Raw genomic sequence first — 20,406 nt, forward strand, 5'->3', positions numbered from 1 at the left:
CCATTGATCATTCAGTAACGTATTGTTCATTTTCCATGTGATGTAGGATTTTTCCTTCCTTCTTTTATCATTGATTTCTAGTTTCATTCCATTATGATCAGATAAAATGCATGGTATTATCTCCACCCCTTTATATTTACTGAGGGTTGCCCTATGGCATAATATATGGTCTATCTTTGAGAAGGATCCATGTGCTGCTGAGAAAAAAGTATATCCATTTGATGATGGTTGATATATTCTATATATGTCAGTTAAGTCTAGGTTATTGACTGTGGTATTGAGTTCTATAGTTTCTTTATTCATCTTTTGTTTGGAGGATCTGTCCAATGGTGAGAGAGGTGTGTTGAAGTCACCCATAATTATTGTGTTGTGGTCTATTTGATTCTTGAACTTGAGAAGAGTTTGTTTTATGAATGTCGCAGCACCATTATTTGGTGCATAAATATTGATAATTGTTATGTCTTGTTGGTGAATGGTTCCTTTTAACAGTATATAATGTCCTTCCTTATCCCTTTTGATTAACTTAGTCTTGAAGTCGATTTTATTTGATATGAGGATGGCCACCCCTGCTTGCTTACGAGGACCGTGTGCGTGGTATATTTTTTCCCATCCTTTCACCTTCAGCCTGTGTATGTCTTTTCCAATCAGATGTGTCTCCTGGAGGCAGCATATTGTTGGATTTGTTTTTTTAATCCATGATTCCAGCCTATGTCGCTTTATTGGAGAGTTTAAGCCATTAACATTCAGAGTTACTATTGATATATGGTTTGTACTTCCAGCCATGTTTGATTATTTATCCTTTTTTAAAAAAATTTAGTTTGTTTTTCCATGATTATCTTTCCCCTCGCCCTCTGTCTTTAACGAGGCACTTCCCACTGATGGTTTTGGTTATTGTTTTTCATTTCTTCCTCGTGTAGTGTTTTGCTCAAAATGCTTTGCAGTGCTGGTTTCTGGCTGCAAATTCTTTAAACTTTTGTTTATCATGAAAGATTTTTATTTCGTTGTCGTATCTGAAGCTTAATTTTGCTGGATACAGAATTCTTGGTTTGCATCCATTGTCTTTCAGTGTTTGAAATACATTGTTCCATGACCTTCTTGCTTTCAGCGTCTCTGATGAAAAATCCGTTGTTAACCTTATTGGTTTACCCCTGAATGTAATCTGTCTCCTTTCTCTTGTAGCTTTTAATATTTTCTCTTTGTTCTGTATATTGGATATCTTCATAACAATGTGTCTTGGCGTTGGTCTACTGTGATTTTGTGTGCTCGGTGTCCTGTATGCATCTTCAATTTGTATATCTGTTTCCTTTTTTATTTCTGGAAAGTTTTCTGTAATTATTTCATTCAGCAGGTTACTCATTCCCTTGGTTTGAATCTCTGTACCTTCTTCTATCCCGATGACTCGTAAGTTTAGTTTTTTTATGTTATCCCATAACTCTTGGATGTTTTTCTCGTGTTTTTTTTACCAGCCTTTCTGAGTTGGCTAGACTGTTTTCAAGATGATATATTTTGTCTTCATTATCTGACGTTCTGGCTTCTACTTGCTCCACTCTGTTAGTGATACTCTAAATTGAGTTTTTAATTTGGTTTATCGTTTCCTTCATTTCTAGAATTATTGTTTGATTATTTTTTATAATCTCTATCTCCTGATAAAGATGCTTAACTTCTTCTTTTATCCGTTTGTGTAATTCATTCTCAATGTGTTCTTTCGCTGTTTGAATTTGCTGTGTCGTATCCTCTTTAAGGTTCCATTCCATCTGTCTAAGGTGTTCCTTGAGTTCTTTATATGACCATTTTTTTGATGACTCTAGGTCCTCCTGAATATGTAGGCTGTCCTGCATTGTTTGTACTCCTTTTCTTCCTTGATTTTTCAAGTTGCTCATGTTACTTCTTGTTCTGTTTGACTGCTGAGTTACTGTTTACTCCTATAAATTTATTTGTTGCTTGGGAGGAAAGGTATTAGAAGGGAAGGGAAGAAGTCACTGTAGCCGCAGGTTTCAATGAAGTTATCTCTTCTGCCGCAGTCTGGTGACGTCAGTTCTCTGCCATGGTGGTATCTCTTGCAAATGGCGACAGTTTGTTTCCCTTTGCCGGGTGACCAATGCAACGGGTGGGTCCTTACTGTCTCTCCCGAGCCCCGGTCCACTACGTATGAAGGCTCGGTTGGCATTTACCTCCGTAGGAACAGAAGGGCCGACGAGTTGTTTCAGCTGGATGGATCAGTGCTGAGTCACAGCTGTTTGTCTGAGGGAAGCAGGCGAACGGGAGCTTGAATTCAGCTGATTCAGGCTCAGTATGTGTTCTGAGAGGCCCAGACTGTTCGTTCCAGATCCACGTCAGTTCAGCATTGCCTAGTGATCCGCGCCGGGAGCGAGGGCGACGGAGGGCGGCGGCTAGAGCGCGGAGCTCCTCACAGCGGCCTCTGCTGCCCCGGCCGCCGACTATATTTTAACATTTTATTGATAAATTGATAGTTTTAGAACATATGTTTTCTCTATAGAAAACTACTTTTCTTTGTCATTTGGTCTCCTTGTAACTAAGACACATAGAATAACTGTTTTAAAAATATCAAAAAAGTGATGTCCTGTGTTATACTTTACAAGATATTAGCTTCTTGGAGAGACGAAAAACCACTTCCTTATGGTCAGAGGCCTCACATGTTAGGTAGGGAGTATAACTGATGTTCTTGGAATAAAAGGCAGACCAAGAAAATTAAATCCAAAACATTGAGCCACATTTAAGAATATATTGCTGATTCATATCTGAGAGTTGAGCTTTAAAGGATAGGAAGGGGTTAAATGAAGGAAGCTAGGAAAGAGCTAGAATGAAAGCATAGAGGAATAAACAGGCACAGAATGGTTTGTGGCTAATCAGTTGGCTAAAGGTGTTTGAGTAACCAGCAAGATTGTTAATAGGCTATATATGGTTGGTTTCTAGAAGACCTTCAGATGCCAAAAGATTCTGAACATTATTATAATAGAAAACAAAAACCAATAAATGAAATTTTTGAGTAGCTTAAAGATATTTTTGGATATTTGGAAGAAGATGCAAAGGATACTGAGAGGGAGAGCAGCATGTGACATTGGTATTAGTAAGGATATAAAGTAATGGGAAAAAGAACTAGGATGGTAGCAATAGGCAAGACAAATTTGTGTCTCTAAGAAGTGTGGGAGATCCAAAATTTCTGTCATTTATGAAATTCTTGCTCAATATTGGTTGTGTATCTTTGCATTGTATCCTGCTTCCTTCCAGAACTTGAGCTGGTAGATTAATATAGTTAGAGTATAAGAACTTGAGCTGGTAGATCAATATTATCTGGTATATACATAGTCCAGGTAACATACCTTAGACTATATCTACATACACAGGCTTTCAGGTTGAAAATGTATGCTACAGTTCAGGGAAATACAGTAAATATAAATGGACTACCACTAGTTTTTCACCATTATGTGAAAAATAATCCAGTTATCTAACTAACCAAGGTATAAGTCATGAAATTTGTTTGTTAAAGGAAGAATAATTACTTATCTAACTAACCAAGGTATAAGTCATGAAATTTGTTTGTTAAAGGAAGAATAATTACATGATGGTTAGAATTTACTTTGAGTGTGTTGTTTTTTTTCCTCGTCTTATTTAGATGGGTCTTGATGGACTTCAACAAGACTATATCAGAAAAGCTGAATATCCTTTTAGCTCTGAGCAGAAGTGGATGGCTGTTAAGTGTGTACACCGAACACAGCAGGTATCTCTCTTTTTAAAGAATAATTATAACCTGTTGAGCTTAGGTCACTATTTTTATTGTACCCTCTGCCTTGAGATTTAAACAATGTGTATACATTAAATAAAGATTAGTTGTTTTAAAGTATGCATAATTAATAGTGCACCCATTTCTTCTTGTTTTCTGATTATCTTGATCTCTTTTCTCTTATAGAATCTGTGTATAGATATATTTAGTTTTGTTAGGTGCTCAAATAAACATGCTGTAGCCTAGTCTCAGTTTCTTGGAGCTTGTGACATCAAGTTCTCTCCCACATGTTTTTTGTTCTAATGTTAATGGTTCATTATAGGTTTCTTCTGACTGTGTATTGTCAATATGTATTCTTTCTTTGAAGGAATGTTTTTAGAACAAACAAAACCCACTTTATTTGGTGGAAAAGTGGTTTCCAAATGTATGTAATTCATGTTGGTTGATCCAGTTTAGAAACTGATAAATGACATGCACAGGTATTTTAAGCTTTTATTTGTTCCTGGGTATTTCAGAAATTTTTGCATAATAGTTCTGAATTATCTACATTGCATAATCATGCATTCATAGTTACTGCTACCAGTTTGATGCTTAAATTTACTTTAAAAATATATTTGTTATTGGGCTGGGGCTGTAGCTCAGTGGCAGAGTGCTTGCATAGCATGTGCGAGGCACTGAATTCGATCCTTAGCACCATATACACACACATAAAATAAAGGCATTCTGCCCATCTACAACTACCAAAAAGTTATATATTATTTTAAAATTTTATTTAATATGAATGAAGAATCATTTATGTGTTTTTTATCCTTGAACTGACCATAATCAGTTAAATTTTGTAGACAGTAATGAATAAAAGGATTCCCCCACCCATAATAAGTAGAGACATTGATTTTAAAAGAAAGGCCAAACTTTGCCAATATTGAACTTATGAGTAGTACTCTACTAGGAATTCTGCTAATTGCTTATGTAGTTTGTTTTTGGAAGTCTTTTATTTGAATGTGACAATATACCTTTATCTCTTTTTTCTCCCTGGAATGAATAAAAAGTCATAAACTCATAAGTACCTTTGAGGGCATAAGACTAAAAACAGGGGAGAAAGTAAGAATTCTGAAAGAGGAACCAATAGAACGCTCCTTTTCTACTTCTTTAGGCCAAGGCCATTGGTACTCCTTTATGCCTATGGAATATTAGAAATCTGCCCTTGGGGGCAGAAGTGAAGGGTAGGATTTAGGCTTTAAGATTAAAAGCACAATCATTTTCCTTAAGGATGAGCGCTTAGCTTTTAATTCCATTTGTCTCTTAGAATGTGTGTAGGCAGTTAGAATATTGAAGAATTTTAGAAAATCTTACTAGTCCCAGGAAGGTTTCAATAGTAAAGGACACTCCTAACCAAGACCTATGTTCTTTGGAAGCACTTACCTATCTCTGGGCTTCATCTCATAACCTAGAGGTAAGGTCTACCAGTTGATGAGCTCTTGTCAGTAACCATGGAGCTTCTAGTCCTTTAACTTCTTCATCCTGAATGTAAATGGACAGGGAATGATTGCTAGGTACTTGGGGAAAGTCTTTAGTGTTAAAGACAACAGACCAAATCAACAGAGAAAAAGGTTTCAGAGAAATAAAAGGAATGCCAGATGTTATAGAAAATTTCCAAAGTATTTTGAAAACAAAATTCTTTGAATCAGATATTTATCAAATAACTTAAGGAATCTATCAGAAAGTAGAACAAAAACTCATAAGGTGAATAGTATAGAGAGAAATTGAGAAAATTAAAAAAATTCAACATCCACCTAACAATGGTAATAGGAAGAGAACAAAAAATGGGAATGTTTCCAGAATGTAAAGCGTTCTAGAATAAAATAGCTTCCAATTGCTTGGCACAATGAGTATGTTAAAGTGGAGAAGCTGGGAGGGTGGTGATGGGACAAACACAAGACTTGTAATCAAGAAATTTGAGGACACTTGGAGAAAGAGAATTAGAAAAGTTTCCATAGGGAGAGATCATATTAAATACTTCAGGTGAAGGGGAGATCACACAGAGGTTTGAGAATTAAAGTTCCTATTTTATATTTTTCTGTGTCAACATCAGACACTGGAAGATAATTGAGCAAAGCTTTTGCAATAAGAGGAAATTTATTTTCCACTAAACTTACAAATGCGAGGATAAAATAAAACACATTTCACTTCACATATCTTTTTTAGAAAGATAATGGTTGATAATAATTCAAGGAAAAGGAAGAATTAGAACATGGTGAGGATGGAGGTGATGAGAAGTTTCTGAGTGTAGCAGGCCTAAATCAATTCAGATTAAAAGAGGGAAAGAGAAAAAGACTGAAGGAGGAAGGTCTCCAGTAACAATACAGAAATTACGGCTTGCCTGTTCATTTGATTGTGCGAAAATCATCAAATGGGAAGGGTTTTATATCACATTGAAGAGTTTGAGAAGGTTTGGTTGAGAGGTTTAAATAAAACTTAAAATAGGGCAGTTATTACTTCACAAAACTTGAATGGGAAAAGTAGTGTTTAGGTGAATTATCAGTGAGGATTGACTGTGGAAACATCATGTTCTTCTGCTGCCTCCCTAAACCCCAAATCGATGTTCACTGTAGTTACTTGGGAACTGTGGCGGATGGAAGCTTCATGTCTGTGCGCCCACACACAGTCACAGCAGGAATAGAGGAGCAGCAGATTGTGCGTTGTCCTCTAAATTTCCATTTGGAAGTGACACACATGCTTCTCATTTTTTGACAGAAGCAAGTCACATCTCACTTTAGGGCTAAAGGGGTGCAGCAGGGAAGTATATTCCTACCTTCAAGGAGAACTGGAATGTTTATGAATGACTGGTCATTACTGTTCTTGGCTTAACAGTGAGGAATCTTAAACTGTATCATAAGGATAAGGAGAGGGGGAATAGGTGGTAGAGGTGGCCAAATTCATAGTTATCACAAGAGACAACTGTTTAAAATTGATAATTGAAGGAGTAGCAATATAAATATGTTAAAAACACATTGGTAAATACCAAAGAAAGCAGCTGAAAGAGTTAATTGTTTTGCCTCTGAAGTAGAACTCAGATGAGATGTATTGGGTAGGGACTGTAGTTTTTTCATTATAAGCTTTTTTTTTTTTTTTTTTTTGGTGGGGAATTGAATTCAGGGGCACTCAACCACTGAGCTACATCCCCAGCCCTATTTTGTATTTTATTTAGACACAGGGTCTCACTGAGTTGCTGAGTGCCTTGCTAAATTGCTGAGGCTTGCTTTGAACTTGCAGTCCTCCTGTCTAAGCTCCCAAGCCGCTGGAATTACAGGCATGCGCCACTGTGCCTGGCCAATACAAGCTTTTGAATACTACTTTTTGTTTTTGTTTTTTGGTGCTGGAGATTTGAACCCAGAGTCTTGTGCCTGGTAGGTCAGAGATTTCTTTTATTATGATAAATAAAAGAAGTTGTCTAATAATAACCCCAATTGCAAGGTGGTTGTTAGATTAAATTGGGTAGATATAGACATGTAGATATAGACATATAGCTAGCAACTTATGAAAAGCCTGAACCATTGTTTGTGGGTTGTTGTTGTATCTCTTTTCCCTTTTGGATTATGATGAGTTTCTTCCCTGATCTCAGTGAGCCTGATGGGCCTTAGTATAGCATTCCCTCACTGTGTGGGATGGATGGTAGAGCATATGTTGTTTTCTATAGAAAGTGCAGAAACCTCCCACATATGAGGGGGTTTTTGTTTGGTGGTACTGGTGATTGAACACAGGGGTACTCTGCTACCAAGCTATATCCCTGCCCATTATATTTTGTTTTTAGACAGGGTCTAAATTGCTGAGGCCTCAAGCTTGCCATGGTCCTTCCTTAGCCTCTTGAGGAGCTGGGATTAAAGGCATGTATCTATGCCTGGCCCACCTGTTTTTTTTTTTTTTTTTTAATACCAGGAATTGAACCCAGGGGTGCTTATTAACCACTGAGCCACATCCCTAGCCCCACTTTAATTTTTTTTTTTAAATAACTTTTGAGGCAGGGTTTTGCTAAGTTGTTTAGGGCCTTGCTAAATTGCTGAGGCTATCCTTGAAGTTGGGATTCTCCTGCCTCAGTCTCCCGAGTTGCTGGGATTATAAGTGTGTGCCGCCACACCCAGCCACATTTGAGTTTTTGATCATCAGGAGTTCAAGTGCCATTCAGAGAGGTTTGAGTAACTTTCTGGGGTTATGAGAAACACAAGTCAGTTGTTTTTGGACTCCAATAGCAGATATATGCAAGTCAAAATGAAACTTGTATTTGATATGTTTTTCTTCTTAGGACAGACCAGAGATTTGTTTTATGAAGGGTGCTTATGAGCAGGTGATTAAATACTGTACTACGTACCTTAGCAAAGGGCAGACCTTGACTCTCACCCAGCAGCAGAGAGATATGTACCAACAAGAGAAGGCACGGATGGGTTCAGCTGGTCTCAGAGGTAAGCTATTTTGACCCTGGGGTGGAAAGTTATAGCCTTTCTGGGGGTATAATTCATTGGCTGAGCACTTTCCTAGCATGCACCACCAGACCCAGGATTTGATCTCCAGTACCATCACCAGCAACATACACACACACACACACACACACACACACACACACACACACAGGAAAAAAAGAGGTGGGGCTTAATTCAAGATAATTAGGTCATATGGGCACCACCCTCAGAAGGAACTCAGAGGAACTGGCTGATCTCTCAGAGGGAGGCTGCCTTTCGTTATGCTTGATTCCTGTTCATAACCATGTTATGATGCAACCAGGGGTCAGGGCCATGCTAGTTGAACCATCTAGCCACCAGAATTGTGATCCAAATAAACTCTTTTACCTTATAAAAAAAAAAAAAAGAAAGTTATAGCCTTCTTTTAATTGCATTTGAATTCATATTTGACATCTGAGCTGTTCAGTTGATTCCAGACATTGTCCAACTCTATTCCTTACCATTTCTGTGGTGCTTTATTTAAGTTGGTTAACTGGACCCTAAAAGATGGAAAGTCAAGAATGCAGCAAAATACGAAATTTCTGTTTCTTACAGACCTGTAGTAGTCTTTGAGTGGGTGATAGAAATTTTATTTTGAATAATTTTGATCTTGTGAGAAGGTCAAGGTAAAATAATGTTATCCTTTTATTATTTTGTCACTTTGTCTTTATTGTTAATAGAATTAAAATACTCTCGTATAAATGGAAGTCTTCGGCCTCTAATTTGTCCTTTAAGGTGAATGTTAACTTAATCCTCATCTGCTGTCTTTGTTCTCTTGCTGTTCACCAGGGAGTTGAAGTAGTGCCCAGATCCTGTATATCTCCCCGTCCCCCATATATATATATCTCCCTCCTGAATGTGTCAGGGTGAGGGTGGGGTTCTGCTCTGCACCTTATATCAGGCCTCTTCTTTTGAAATACATTGTAGGATCCAGTGGGGAGGGGTATATACCCGATTGTTACCATTCAAATAGTCATCTGACTTGTGCAGAATATAAAAGAAATTGGAAGAGTTAACTTCCTTGTACAATTTTAATGAAATGTAAGTCAAATACTACAGTTACTCAGAGAAAGGAAAACAAGTTATGTGAAAATGTTCTTATTTGTGCTTCACTTAAGTGAAGGCATTCTTTGGCTTTAAAACATTTGGAGAGATTCATAGGACTTCTGTTTTTACAATAAGCTTATAAAACATTTAGAAAGGTATTCTGTGGGTCAGAGTGTGCACCTGCAGCATGCTGTCATGCTTAGTTCCCTGGCTTCTGCACCAGCCCTTAGGCTGCAGAGCCAGGGTTACTCCTTGTGTCCTCCTTATGGCTTGTTGCATCCTACCTAGGTTATGGACTGTATTGTGATCATTTCAGAACCTCACACTCTGTCTCAGGGAAAGAGGAAGTAGAGCTTTCTGGCTGAAAAATTGTTGTGCAGATGGATCTATTTTTATATGAAAAAAAATGTTTTTAACGAAAAATAACTTTTTCTTTTCCTTTCCCTTCCATAATGAAAAAGGCTTTGATGGCATATTCTTGAGTTTCAAGTGTTTTTTTTTTTCCTACAGTCTTGAATCCTAAACATGCTGCTAGACCTCTGCCTCAACCCTCAAGCTTTCAGAATCCTTGAGGCCACAGCAGATTTTTCTCCCAGCATTAGGAACCTCTTGTCTGCTTGAACTAGGTCAGACCTAAGAGTAGTGAGATGAGACCGAAGAATTTTTTAAAAAATAAAGTTAATTTAACAAGAGAGTGTGCAATACTGCTGAATATTCTGGGGAAGTGGGCACAGGAGTGTTCCACACATACTAAATGTGCTCCCTTCTGAACAGTGAGCAGACCAAAACTGTTTAATGGCCCTAGCCACAGAAAACTCAGAGTCTCTGACTTAAGGTTATATTTCTTTGCCTCCTTTGTGCCTATTTCACCTTCCTACCAAAAGCTAGTCTGAGAGAATGGAACTGTTAGGATTTGATCCAGAATTGTAATTGTTAGATCAAGGGATAGCTTAGGTGACTTGAGGATCACTGCAGGGAAGCCTACATAGCCAAGATAGCTCTTTGTTGCTAAAGCTTGTGTATCAAGAGGCAACAGTAACATCTCTGAGGGATTCCTGGGAAGGTGGATGGGAGGGTGGGAGGTGGGGTATTGCTCCTTGGGTTACCTCTTCCTTCTGGCTCTTTTTAAATCCCCTTTGGTAAGATGCAATTAATTTTTTTAAAAAGTGTGAGGAGCACAAAATGCAAACCTGTTTTCTTACCTCTTGATCTTCTGTGTCTTCACCTTCAGTTTGTTGGGTTTGTCTCCGTCTCTTATTAAAACATTGAAACTTAAAACAAGGAAGGGGTAAGAGTTTTGTCACTCTTAAGAAAGCTTACAGCAAGAGAGTTTCAAGGTTGGTGTGAATTTACAGAATTCAAAGTGATCTTAAAGTTATGTATCTGCTTCTGTTTCCCTTAATTTTTGGAACAAAAATTTTTATACTTTTTTATTTTGACCAACTTTTTTGTCTGAAGGATTATGAAGGTTTGTGTTAAAACATTGTGAAGAAGACTAGAGATATTAGAGGGGAAACATTCTATTCCTGCCTGGTATCTTTTCTTCATCTCTTTGTGCTCTACTTCCCTTCAATCCCTGAGATTGCCATAATGTAAGAACAGAAAATATTGTAAATTTCAATTGAAATGTACTTATGTTTCGTCTTATAAAACTTTTCTTAAAATGCTTGTGGACTTAAATTTTGAAATTATGCTATGTGTTGTTTTATGTGACAAGCATTCCACATGAAAAATGTTTAGCTACCCTTGGCTAAAGAGTAGCATTAGATCTTCATTTATGCTAAAGATGTGAAAAAGTAATAAATACAGGGTACTAGGCTTTCCACCAGCTTCACCTCTTCATTGGGAGAACTCAAGTTTATTTCCCTTCTCTAGGAATTGCAGATGTACAAATTGATATTCACTGTTCCCTTCTTTTGCTACCTGCCTCTATCCTAGCATCAGGCATTGACTGTACAGCAACTCATTCTCTTCAGAGTGAAAGCCTTTGGGGTTAGGGTTAGGGGCTCACATCTGTATGAATAATTATATTGGAAAAATACAAGTTACTTGCCTTGATCTTGATTTTCTAGTCCTCCATACCTTCTGCTTGATTAAAAGTAGATACTTTTCATCTCTGTGAGACTGTTCAGTCTAATAATATCCCAATCACAAGCACATGCCTCTGGTCTATCAGGGTAGTTAGCAGAGGTTCCAGAATTCTGAGAGTAAGCTAAATGAAGAGTATTTGTACTCTATCTCAAATGCTCAGTGATGACAGAAAAACTAACTTAAAGTAATGATATGATGGTGTTATTTAAATACTCTTAGAGAACCACAGTTAGAAATAAGAAAGAAAGACTACTATTCTGCAAAGAGTGAAAAAATCTAAACGTTGTTATTACTGGTCTTATGATAACTTTATAGATTAACTTTACCATTCAGGGTTTGTCATACATGCAGTTGTTACAGGCTGTGTGTAATTAATTAATACAAACTTTTTCAGACTTTTGAATTTTTCTGGAGGTCTGTGAGATGTAAAGATGAAGATACATTAGTATCCACCATCAAAGGTGTCTGTTTAAAACTGACTTTAAAGCTTGACAAACCCATATATTCTCTAAATAATGAATTGTATCTTCTAAAGAGGCAGTAGTTTCTATGGAAAGTAGTTGCATGTGGTTGTCTGCAAAATCATTCTTCATTCTCCTTCATTTGCCTTCTCTGCTTAACAGTTCAGTAATTTATTTCTCTTAATTTTTAACAGCTTTTTTGAGAATCATTAAAATACAATGTCTTGGTGTGTAAAATTTTTATTTTTAAAAATGATATATCTACAGATGACATTATAATCTTAAGTGAGTTATTGTCAATTAAATTCTAATGTTTATGTGTTTTCTTTTTTGGATTTTATTATTATTTCCTAAGTTCTTGCTTTGGCCTCTGGTCCTGAACTGGGACAGCTGACATTTCTTGGCTTGGTGGGAATCATCGACCCTCCTAGAACTGGTGTGAAAGAAGCTGTTACAACACTCATTGCCTCAGGAGTATCGATAAAAATGATTACTGGAGATTCACAGGAGACTGCAGTTGCAATTGGTATAACTAGGCTGCTTCATTTCATTTTTAATAGTTTTTCTTAAAATACTGTGGTGTATTAGATGTACAGTGTACATTAGATGTACAGTGTGTTTACATAATATTCAAATTTAAAGTTGACTTACTTTTTTGCTCTGACATATATATATATATATATATATATATATATATATATATATATATATATATATAAAATTGTAGGCAAAAATTGATGATAGCTTGAAAAGTGATACATTATTGAACACATGTAACTGAACCAGGTGTGGTGGCACACACCTGTAATACCAGCTATTTTGGAGGCAGAGAGAGGAAGATCACAAGTTGGGGCCAGCCTGAGCAAGTTGGCAAGACCCTTTTCAGCATAAAATTTTATGAAGGGCTGGTGATGTAGCTTAGTGTAGAGTGCTTGCCTAATATGCTTGAAGCCCTGGCTTGTTCAATCCCCAATATTGTCCCCCCACTTAAAAAAAAAAAATGTGTGTGTGTGTGTTTGTGTCTGTGTGTGTGTGAGTGCACGCGTGTGCACGTGTATATACATATAAAACTAAATTGTGAAATCACGTGTATTTTATTCACATACAGATATTGATTATTTTTAACTTTGTAATCCAATTTGCTGATAAGAGTACCAGCTTAACCTAAGTATAATTTTCAAAGCAGGCTTATGCATAAGTAGGAAGAAACTAGCGTGTATTTGTTTTCATCATGTATACATAAACACACACACATAAATATACCAAATTTAAATGTTATTTAAGGTTTTCTTAAGAAATGCAAGGGAAAAAAATGTAGTAGTATGAAAGTTTAACTCCCCAGAGCCTATAAACTATAGTACTGATAAATTTAACAATTTGCTAAATTCCATTAAAACTGATTTTTATTAATATTGTGGGGTAGGAGTTCCAAACTGTGTGTTATGTAAGAAATATCACTAGAAACAGAATATTATTGGAAGAAAACTTTTCCACAGTTGTTTTCCTTTACATGTAATGGTTACCTCAAATACACTATTATTGTGCCTGATAATGCATTCTGATATTGGTTAGAATTCAGCTGCTGAGCAGAACCCTATTGTCCTAGTTCATTCTGAGGGTTTCCTAGCTTAAACATTTTTTAAATTCTTGTATGTAAGTAAAAATAAAATAGACACCTACCTCAGACTTACTGTATATTCAGATAGGATTTTCTCTCCCAATAGTTTGTCTTGTTATTCCTTGATATAAGTGCATTTTATACTTAAAAAGAAAGGGTGAAAAATCAATATATATTAAGTAAGCATAGTGTTGACTAACCCGTCAAACAGAAACAATTTGGTTAATTATGTATTTTTCTCTTTTAACTTTAGCGAGTCGTCTGGGATTGTATTCTAAAACTTCTCAGTCAGTCTCAGGAGAAGAAATTGATGCCATGGATGTCCAGCAGCTTTCACAAATTGTACCAAAGGTAGGCCTATCCTAAAGCCTTTTAGACTGAGAGGTCTTTTTCTAAGTGTTAACCATTACCACTGTCTTAATGAAACTTTATTTATGGACAAGTGATACATGACCTACAAATTAGTTGGTTTGAATTCTGAGAAAAAAAATCTGATTGAAATAAATTTTATCATTGAATATTTATGACAATGTCATTATGAATATCATAATATTTGAGCAAGAACTGAGTTCCTCCTGAGGAAAATACTATGGAAGTTAACAGTGCTTGCATTTATAAATCAGAGGATGAAAAAAGATTATTACTTTGTATTTCTTACCCTTTTGCTTTTATTTTAGTATGACCTCGCCTTTGTCTCGCACAGGTGATGGAAATGGGGTTCCCCTCAGTGAAATGGGCTGGCTGAGAAATAAAAGCTAGGAAAACTAGAAGGATGAGAAAACCATAGGACACAGAAAGTAGTTTCAGAAAGTAGTTTGATTGACATCTTGGCAGGTCACATTTATCTCAGGTGCTGTGTGGGATCTCTAATAGAGCTTCGGAGGGAAGTTCACCTGTATCAGACGATCAGTCCCTTTGTGGGTGCCAAGGGAGGTTCCCAATGCCAGATTTATCCCTTCATTAGGCTCCTATGCTCAACATAATCCACATACCCACATACAGCCCATGGACAGCTCGTGACAGTATGTGAGAGAGAGAGAGAGAGAGAGAGAGAGAGAGAGAGAGAGAGAGAGAGTTTGTGTGTGTGTGTGTGTGTGTGTGTGTGTGTGTGTGTATGTATTTTTATGTGGTGCTGAGGATGGAACCCAGTGCCTAACGTGTGTGAGGCAAGCACTCTGCCACTGAGCCACAACCCCAGTCCAGCGTATATTTTTTAAAAACAAAATCAAGGTATTTTACATACAGTAAAATTTGCCTTTTTACAAAATATGTGGTTCTGATCTTTATGATAAATGCATGCAGTCTTGTAACCATGACCACAGGCAGGCTGTACAACAGTTTCATCAACCCACCCAATTCTCTTATGTCTTTCTGTAGTCAAGTGCTTCCCCTACTCCTAGCAATTGACAGTCACTAATTTGTTTCTTTTCCAGAATGTTCGAAAAATTGAATTATGATATGAGGCTTTGGAATCTGCTTCTTTCACATAGCATAGTACCTTTGAGATTTACTATGTTTGGAAATTTAAAATTATTAAAATATAGTAATTTATTATTATTGACTACAGTAAAAAACAGTGAATTTTTTATTAGCAGGACTCTTCCCACACCCGCTTTTTTTCCCGACTTCATCTTGCATTCATGTGACTCTTAAAACCAACATGCTTTTGAACTTCTACTTTTGCAGCTGATCAGATTGAATAGCTTTTCTTTTATTAATGTTACACATAAAACAGAACTTTTGTTCTAAATCATCAGCTTGTTAAGTATTTCCCACATTCTGAAATCATCTTAGTTCCTCATTCAAATATTTTTCAGCTTTACCTTTTCATCATTCTCTGGAACATTTTCCAAACTTTTCAACATGCTATGTTCTTTTGACCTAGAGCTAATTAAAAATGAATGTGCAGATGGGTTTGCTTGATTATATATTAAGTATATTTGGAATTCTCAGTGTTTCCATTTGTGATTTCTTGGAGTATGTTCTATATTTTTCAGTGATAGAAGTTGTCATTCTCTCTGTTTTCAGATTTTGATATCAGTATTTTGTATTTCCGCTGAACTATTAGCCAAGTCCCCATAGTATAATCCCAATTTGTGTATTGTAGTGACTTTTATTCTCTTTTGCTAGACTGAGAAACAGACATACAATCTAAATGATTATAAAAAGGGAATTCATATATCTCCAAATTTAATCTAAGCTTGTGAGACAGTGCTGTATTTCAATTTCTAGTAATTTCTTGTGTGTTTTTATTTTGAATCGCAGGTCTTTTTTTTAGTGTTTGTGTGTATCCATTGATTTTCAGTAGTTTATTCAACAAGATTGACCTATTCATTCTAGGACTTACAGAACAAATGTTACTCTGGGTGGTTTTATGGCCACATGTAAAAAACTAGATGATCTTTGTACTTTGCATTGAGATATACTTTGTCTTCTAGTGGCTAGTCTTATTTTTTGATTCCATTAAAAGCTTTGAAATGTTGAAATCTTTAATCAACTAATAGTTGTAATGGATGCATGCCAAATAAATTTATTACTATATGAAATAAATATGGCTTGGTCCAACAACTGGTGGCTGTCATTCTTGGTAACCCACAGTATCTATAAGGAAGTGATTTATAAGTTTCAAAAATTAATTATGGGGAACAAAGGCAAAATTTTGCTCTGTACAACCAGCATATTTAAAATTAGCGTATTTAAAATATTAAAATATTTTAATATTCTGTTTAGTCTGCAGCTTTTGTTAAAATCTTTTGTCATGTTTTAGTGCTGTGTGCTATACAATTAATTTCGGCAATAATTAGAACTTTCACTTAGAAGATTACTACTAGTATACTTAGAGTATACATGTAGCTTAGTCTTATACCAAGAAGTTTCTAGACAGATTTTTGAACCTTTTTTTATTTATTTACTTATTTTTGAGGTACTGGAAATTGCACCCAGGACCTAGAACATGCTAGGCAAACTGTCTACTACTGAGCTACTTCCCTAGCTCTTTCCATCTATTTTTTTTTAAATTTTTTTTTTTAGTCGTATTTTATTTATTTATTTTTATGTGGTGCTGAGGATTGAACCCAGTGCCTCACATGTGCTAGGCAAGCACTCTACCACTGAGCCACAACCCTAGCCCTCCATCTTTTTTATTTTGAGACAGGATCTTACTAACTTGCCGAGGCTGGCCTTGAACTTGTGACCCTCCTGCCTTGGCCTCCTGAGTGGCTGGGAATATAGGCATATCTCACACTACCTAACTGAATTTTATTTTCAAAGAAAGAATATTCTCCAAATATGGGTTATGAGGACTGTCGAATAAACAGGAATGTGATGTTATAATTTAATGAATCTTTTATATATTTTAGAAAATAATCTTTTGATTTTAGACTTTTATTGCCAAAGAGAAACTGTGAAGAGTTTTAAAGATGGTACTAAGATTTATTCTGTTGTTTATTCATTTATTTAATACTTATTTTTAAAACACATAATCTCTGCTTTTGTGGAGCTTAATAAATTCTAATATAAATGAAATTTTACACATATATGGGGGTAGTACTAAAGAGCACCATTGTAAGCAGGCAAGAAAGGAATAGAGGTAGGAGAGGAAGTTGGGAATTTTAAGAGCATGACTGGGGAAGGCCTCACTGAGAGGGTACTGTTTGATGAAAGGGCAGCCCACGTAAGGTCTGAGGAAAGAATATTGCAGATAGAAGGAACAGGCCAGAGGCCTTGAAGTGAGTGTGCCAGGTACATGTGAGAAGCAATGAGGAGGCCAGTGTTATAGTTCAGGCCAGCAAAGATTAATGATGGAAGACGAATGGGATGAGCTGTGTATTTCATGCAGGACTTGCAGATAAGACCATAGTGGCTTTTGTACAGAGCAGGATGAGAAGTGATTGGAGGGAGCAAAGGAGTTAGTGATCTGACTTTTGGTTTAACACTTTCACTGTAGTCATTATGTTAAGAACAAATACCAGGAAGAGAGAGCAGAAATAAGAAAATCAATTCAGAGGTATTGGCCCATCGAGTTGACAATGGATTTGGAGTAAGGTGGTTGAATTCTGGATACATTTGCCATGTGAGAAAAGGGGACGAATTAAGGACGCCTCCTCAAATTCAGAGCTTTAACAATTTCAAGGATGTAATTACCATTAACAGAGGATAGGAGGGAGCAAGATTTGTAGGAAATAACAGGTGTTCAATTTTGGATATGTTTGAAATGAGACATTCAAGAACAAATGTGGAATAAATAGTGGATTAGTTTTATCAGTCTGGATTTCAGAAGAGATGTCAAGGATGGAAATAAAATGCACATAGATAAAATCTGAAGCAGTAAGACTGGATGGGCTCCCTTATTGAGTAGGAGTTTCCTAGACCTCATCAAAAGGAAAGACTGAGAAATAACTCCTTATGTGTTTCAACATTTAGACCAGAAAAGCCAGGAGTCTGCATAAGAGGAACAGCCAGAAAGGCAAGAGGAAGACCAAGTGTTTGGAAGCAGTGAGTGATCAGCTTTGTAAGGACGCTGCTGAGAGGTTAAGTTAGTTGAGAAATGACCATTGATGTTAGCAATATGATGTGGGTGAGTGGTCTTTGGTAGTCTTGAATGATGGTTTCAGTGCAGTGGTGGTGTGATAACCTGATTGAGATGGATTTAGGAGATAATGGTAGACAGGTAACCTCCTAAGGAGTTTTGCTCCAGAAATTCTTCCTTCCTATGTCAGTTTTTCCTTCATTGCTGCATCTTTACCCTCAGTATCTAAGCTTGTTGTTTTTCTTTTCATTGGAAAAGAAAGAAAAAGAAAAGAGAAATGTAGAGACAGCAGGAATAAATGGGAAAGGACAGGATGTGGGTCATCCCCCCTTTTATAATGGAAGGGTTAATAACATGCTTGTATACTGATGAGAAAGATTCAGCAGTGAGGGGGAAAATGGTCCTAAATAGGTAAGAAAGGACTGGTCCTAGAAGTAGATTCAGCTTATCTTTCATAAAACATGAAAAGGATAGTGCCTAGACAGATACTGGCTAGTGGGAATCGTGGAAATTTTCTTCTGACTCTGTTTTCTCTTAAGTAGGAAGTAAGGTTGTCTGTTGAGCATAAGACTGTAGATTGGAGGAATGAGGGGAGAGAACAAATAGAACTAATCTTCTATGAGCTTATGGTGTATTTTGTGGGTATTGGAATTACCATAACTTATAAATATTGAAGATAGCGACAGTGAGGCTGAAGTTAAGATCTTTGTGAAACAAGAGGTTGCGTGCTCAGGAACAGTGAATGCCTGCAGTTAATGGGAAGTATAAACTTCTGTGACATTTAAAACTGCGGTGTTTCTGAAGGGAGAGTGAAGGACATGCACCCATTCTAAGCTGCCCTGGTGGTAGTACTTGAGAGTGCTGTAAGGGATGGCAGTGTTGTGTGAAAAACCTAGGCTAAAGCAAAGTGGCAGAGTTGAGATACAGATCTTGTTGGTTGACTGACTTTGGGGCACAGTGAAAGGGTTTCAGGAAACTGGGAAAAGGGGTCAGAAAAGAAGGGATTAAATATATAGTTTGGAAAGAGAAAATCATAGAGCAGTTTTGGATGTATACTGGAAGAGGATGATTATCCTAAATAAAAAAGAGCGTGCAATGAAAATAGCAAAGGTAAAGACTGTTTTAGTTGTACACTGGTGTATCATGAGCAAACAGAAGAATTTTTTTGTTTCCTTGTCTGCAACATTCTAAGAATAAGGCTATTTTCATTATTTAGACCTAGTGTTGTAAATTGAATGGCTTGTTTGATTGTATGTTTTCCATGGTACCTTTGGTAAAGGTTGAAATGACTGTCAAATGAATGTCTTGACAAATATATGGCACATTAAGTTTGATCTCTGTGGCAGATTAAGCACAGCTTAAATTAATGAGTAAAAAAGTCACCTTTAGTTGTGAATGCATGAGTTATTCTAATATCTTCTTAAAAGTGAAAATTTTTAATGCATCTTATATTTTATCAGGTTGCAGTATTTTACAGAGCTAGCCCAAGACACAAGATGAAAATTATCAAGGTAGGTGTCTAAAAATCAGATTGCTTAATTTCTCTATATAAAATGCTGCTACTTTATTTTTTGTTATATTTGCATTACAAGGAGTATTGATAGAGCCCCAAAGTCAGAAGTATTGTAAAGCAAAACAGTCATCGCTTTCAAGAGCTTGATGTGGAAACACTAACAGAGAATTTTATTGGGAAGATGTGGAAGAAAACTCTATGAAATATCTGCAAATACGGCCATCTTTAAACAGTTAAATAGTGTAGCAGTATATTCTGACAGAGGTCCATAGCCAAATCATCCCAATGTGAATGATGATAATTAGTTAAAAACTGAATAAATATAAGAAAAAAGCATTATAAGAGTGTGAACAGTATTTGAAATGCTATGGTTACTTAGATTAAACCATCAAATGTAGCCATGCATTGCTTAATAATAGGGCTATGTTCTAGAAATGTATTATTAAAATGAATCCCCCCCCCACTGTTTGAATATCATGAGTATAATTAAACTTAGATGGTGTAGGCCAGAGCATGGCTTTTTTTTTTTTTTTTTAATACCATGGATTGAACCTAGGGTCACTTAACCACTGAGGCACATTCCAGCTCTTTTTTTTGTATTTTATTTAGAGACAGGGTCTTGCTGATTTGCTTAGGGTCTCTCTAAGTTGCTGAGGCTGGCTTTGAACTTGCAATCCTTCTGTCTCAGCCTCCTGAGCTGCTGAGATTACAGGAGTGCACCACCCTGCCAGGCTCAGCATGTCCTCTTAATGCAGTCAAGAGATGTGTTAAACACAGGGGTGTGACACACCAAACTTTTTTTTTTTTTTTAAGTAGTAGTATCCTCTAAAATAGTGATTGAAAGTATAGTAAATGTATAAACCAGTCATTTATTGTTATTATCAGGTATAGTGTTGTAAATTATATGCTGTAT

The 20,406-nt window shown here is 36.4% G+C and overlaps 1 protein-coding gene across 2 annotated transcripts in view; it reads left to right on the forward strand.

The window, feature by feature from the left end:
• Positions 1–20,406, forward strand: part of ATP2C1 (ATPase secretory pathway Ca2+ transporting 1) — a 140,273-nt gene that overhangs the window by 95,088 nt on the left and 24,779 nt on the right. For both annotated transcript variants that reach the window (XM_081301663.1, XM_081301664.1), the window contains 5 exons: positions 3,635–3,739; positions 8,043–8,199; positions 12,190–12,360; positions 13,706–13,803; positions 19,441–19,491. In XM_081301663.1, the coding sequence (XP_081157789.1) occupies positions 3,635–3,739; positions 8,043–8,199; positions 12,190–12,360; positions 13,706–13,803; positions 19,441–19,491 (582 nt within the window). The remainder of the gene's footprint in view (positions 1–3,634; positions 3,740–8,042; positions 8,200–12,189; positions 12,361–13,705; positions 13,804–19,440; positions 19,492–20,406) is intronic.

Source organism: Spermophilus citellus, assembly GCF_964194105.1.
Source record: "Spermophilus citellus genome assembly, chromosome: 7".
NCBI classification, from domain to species: Eukaryota; Metazoa; Chordata; class Mammalia; order Rodentia; family Sciuridae; genus Spermophilus; species Spermophilus citellus.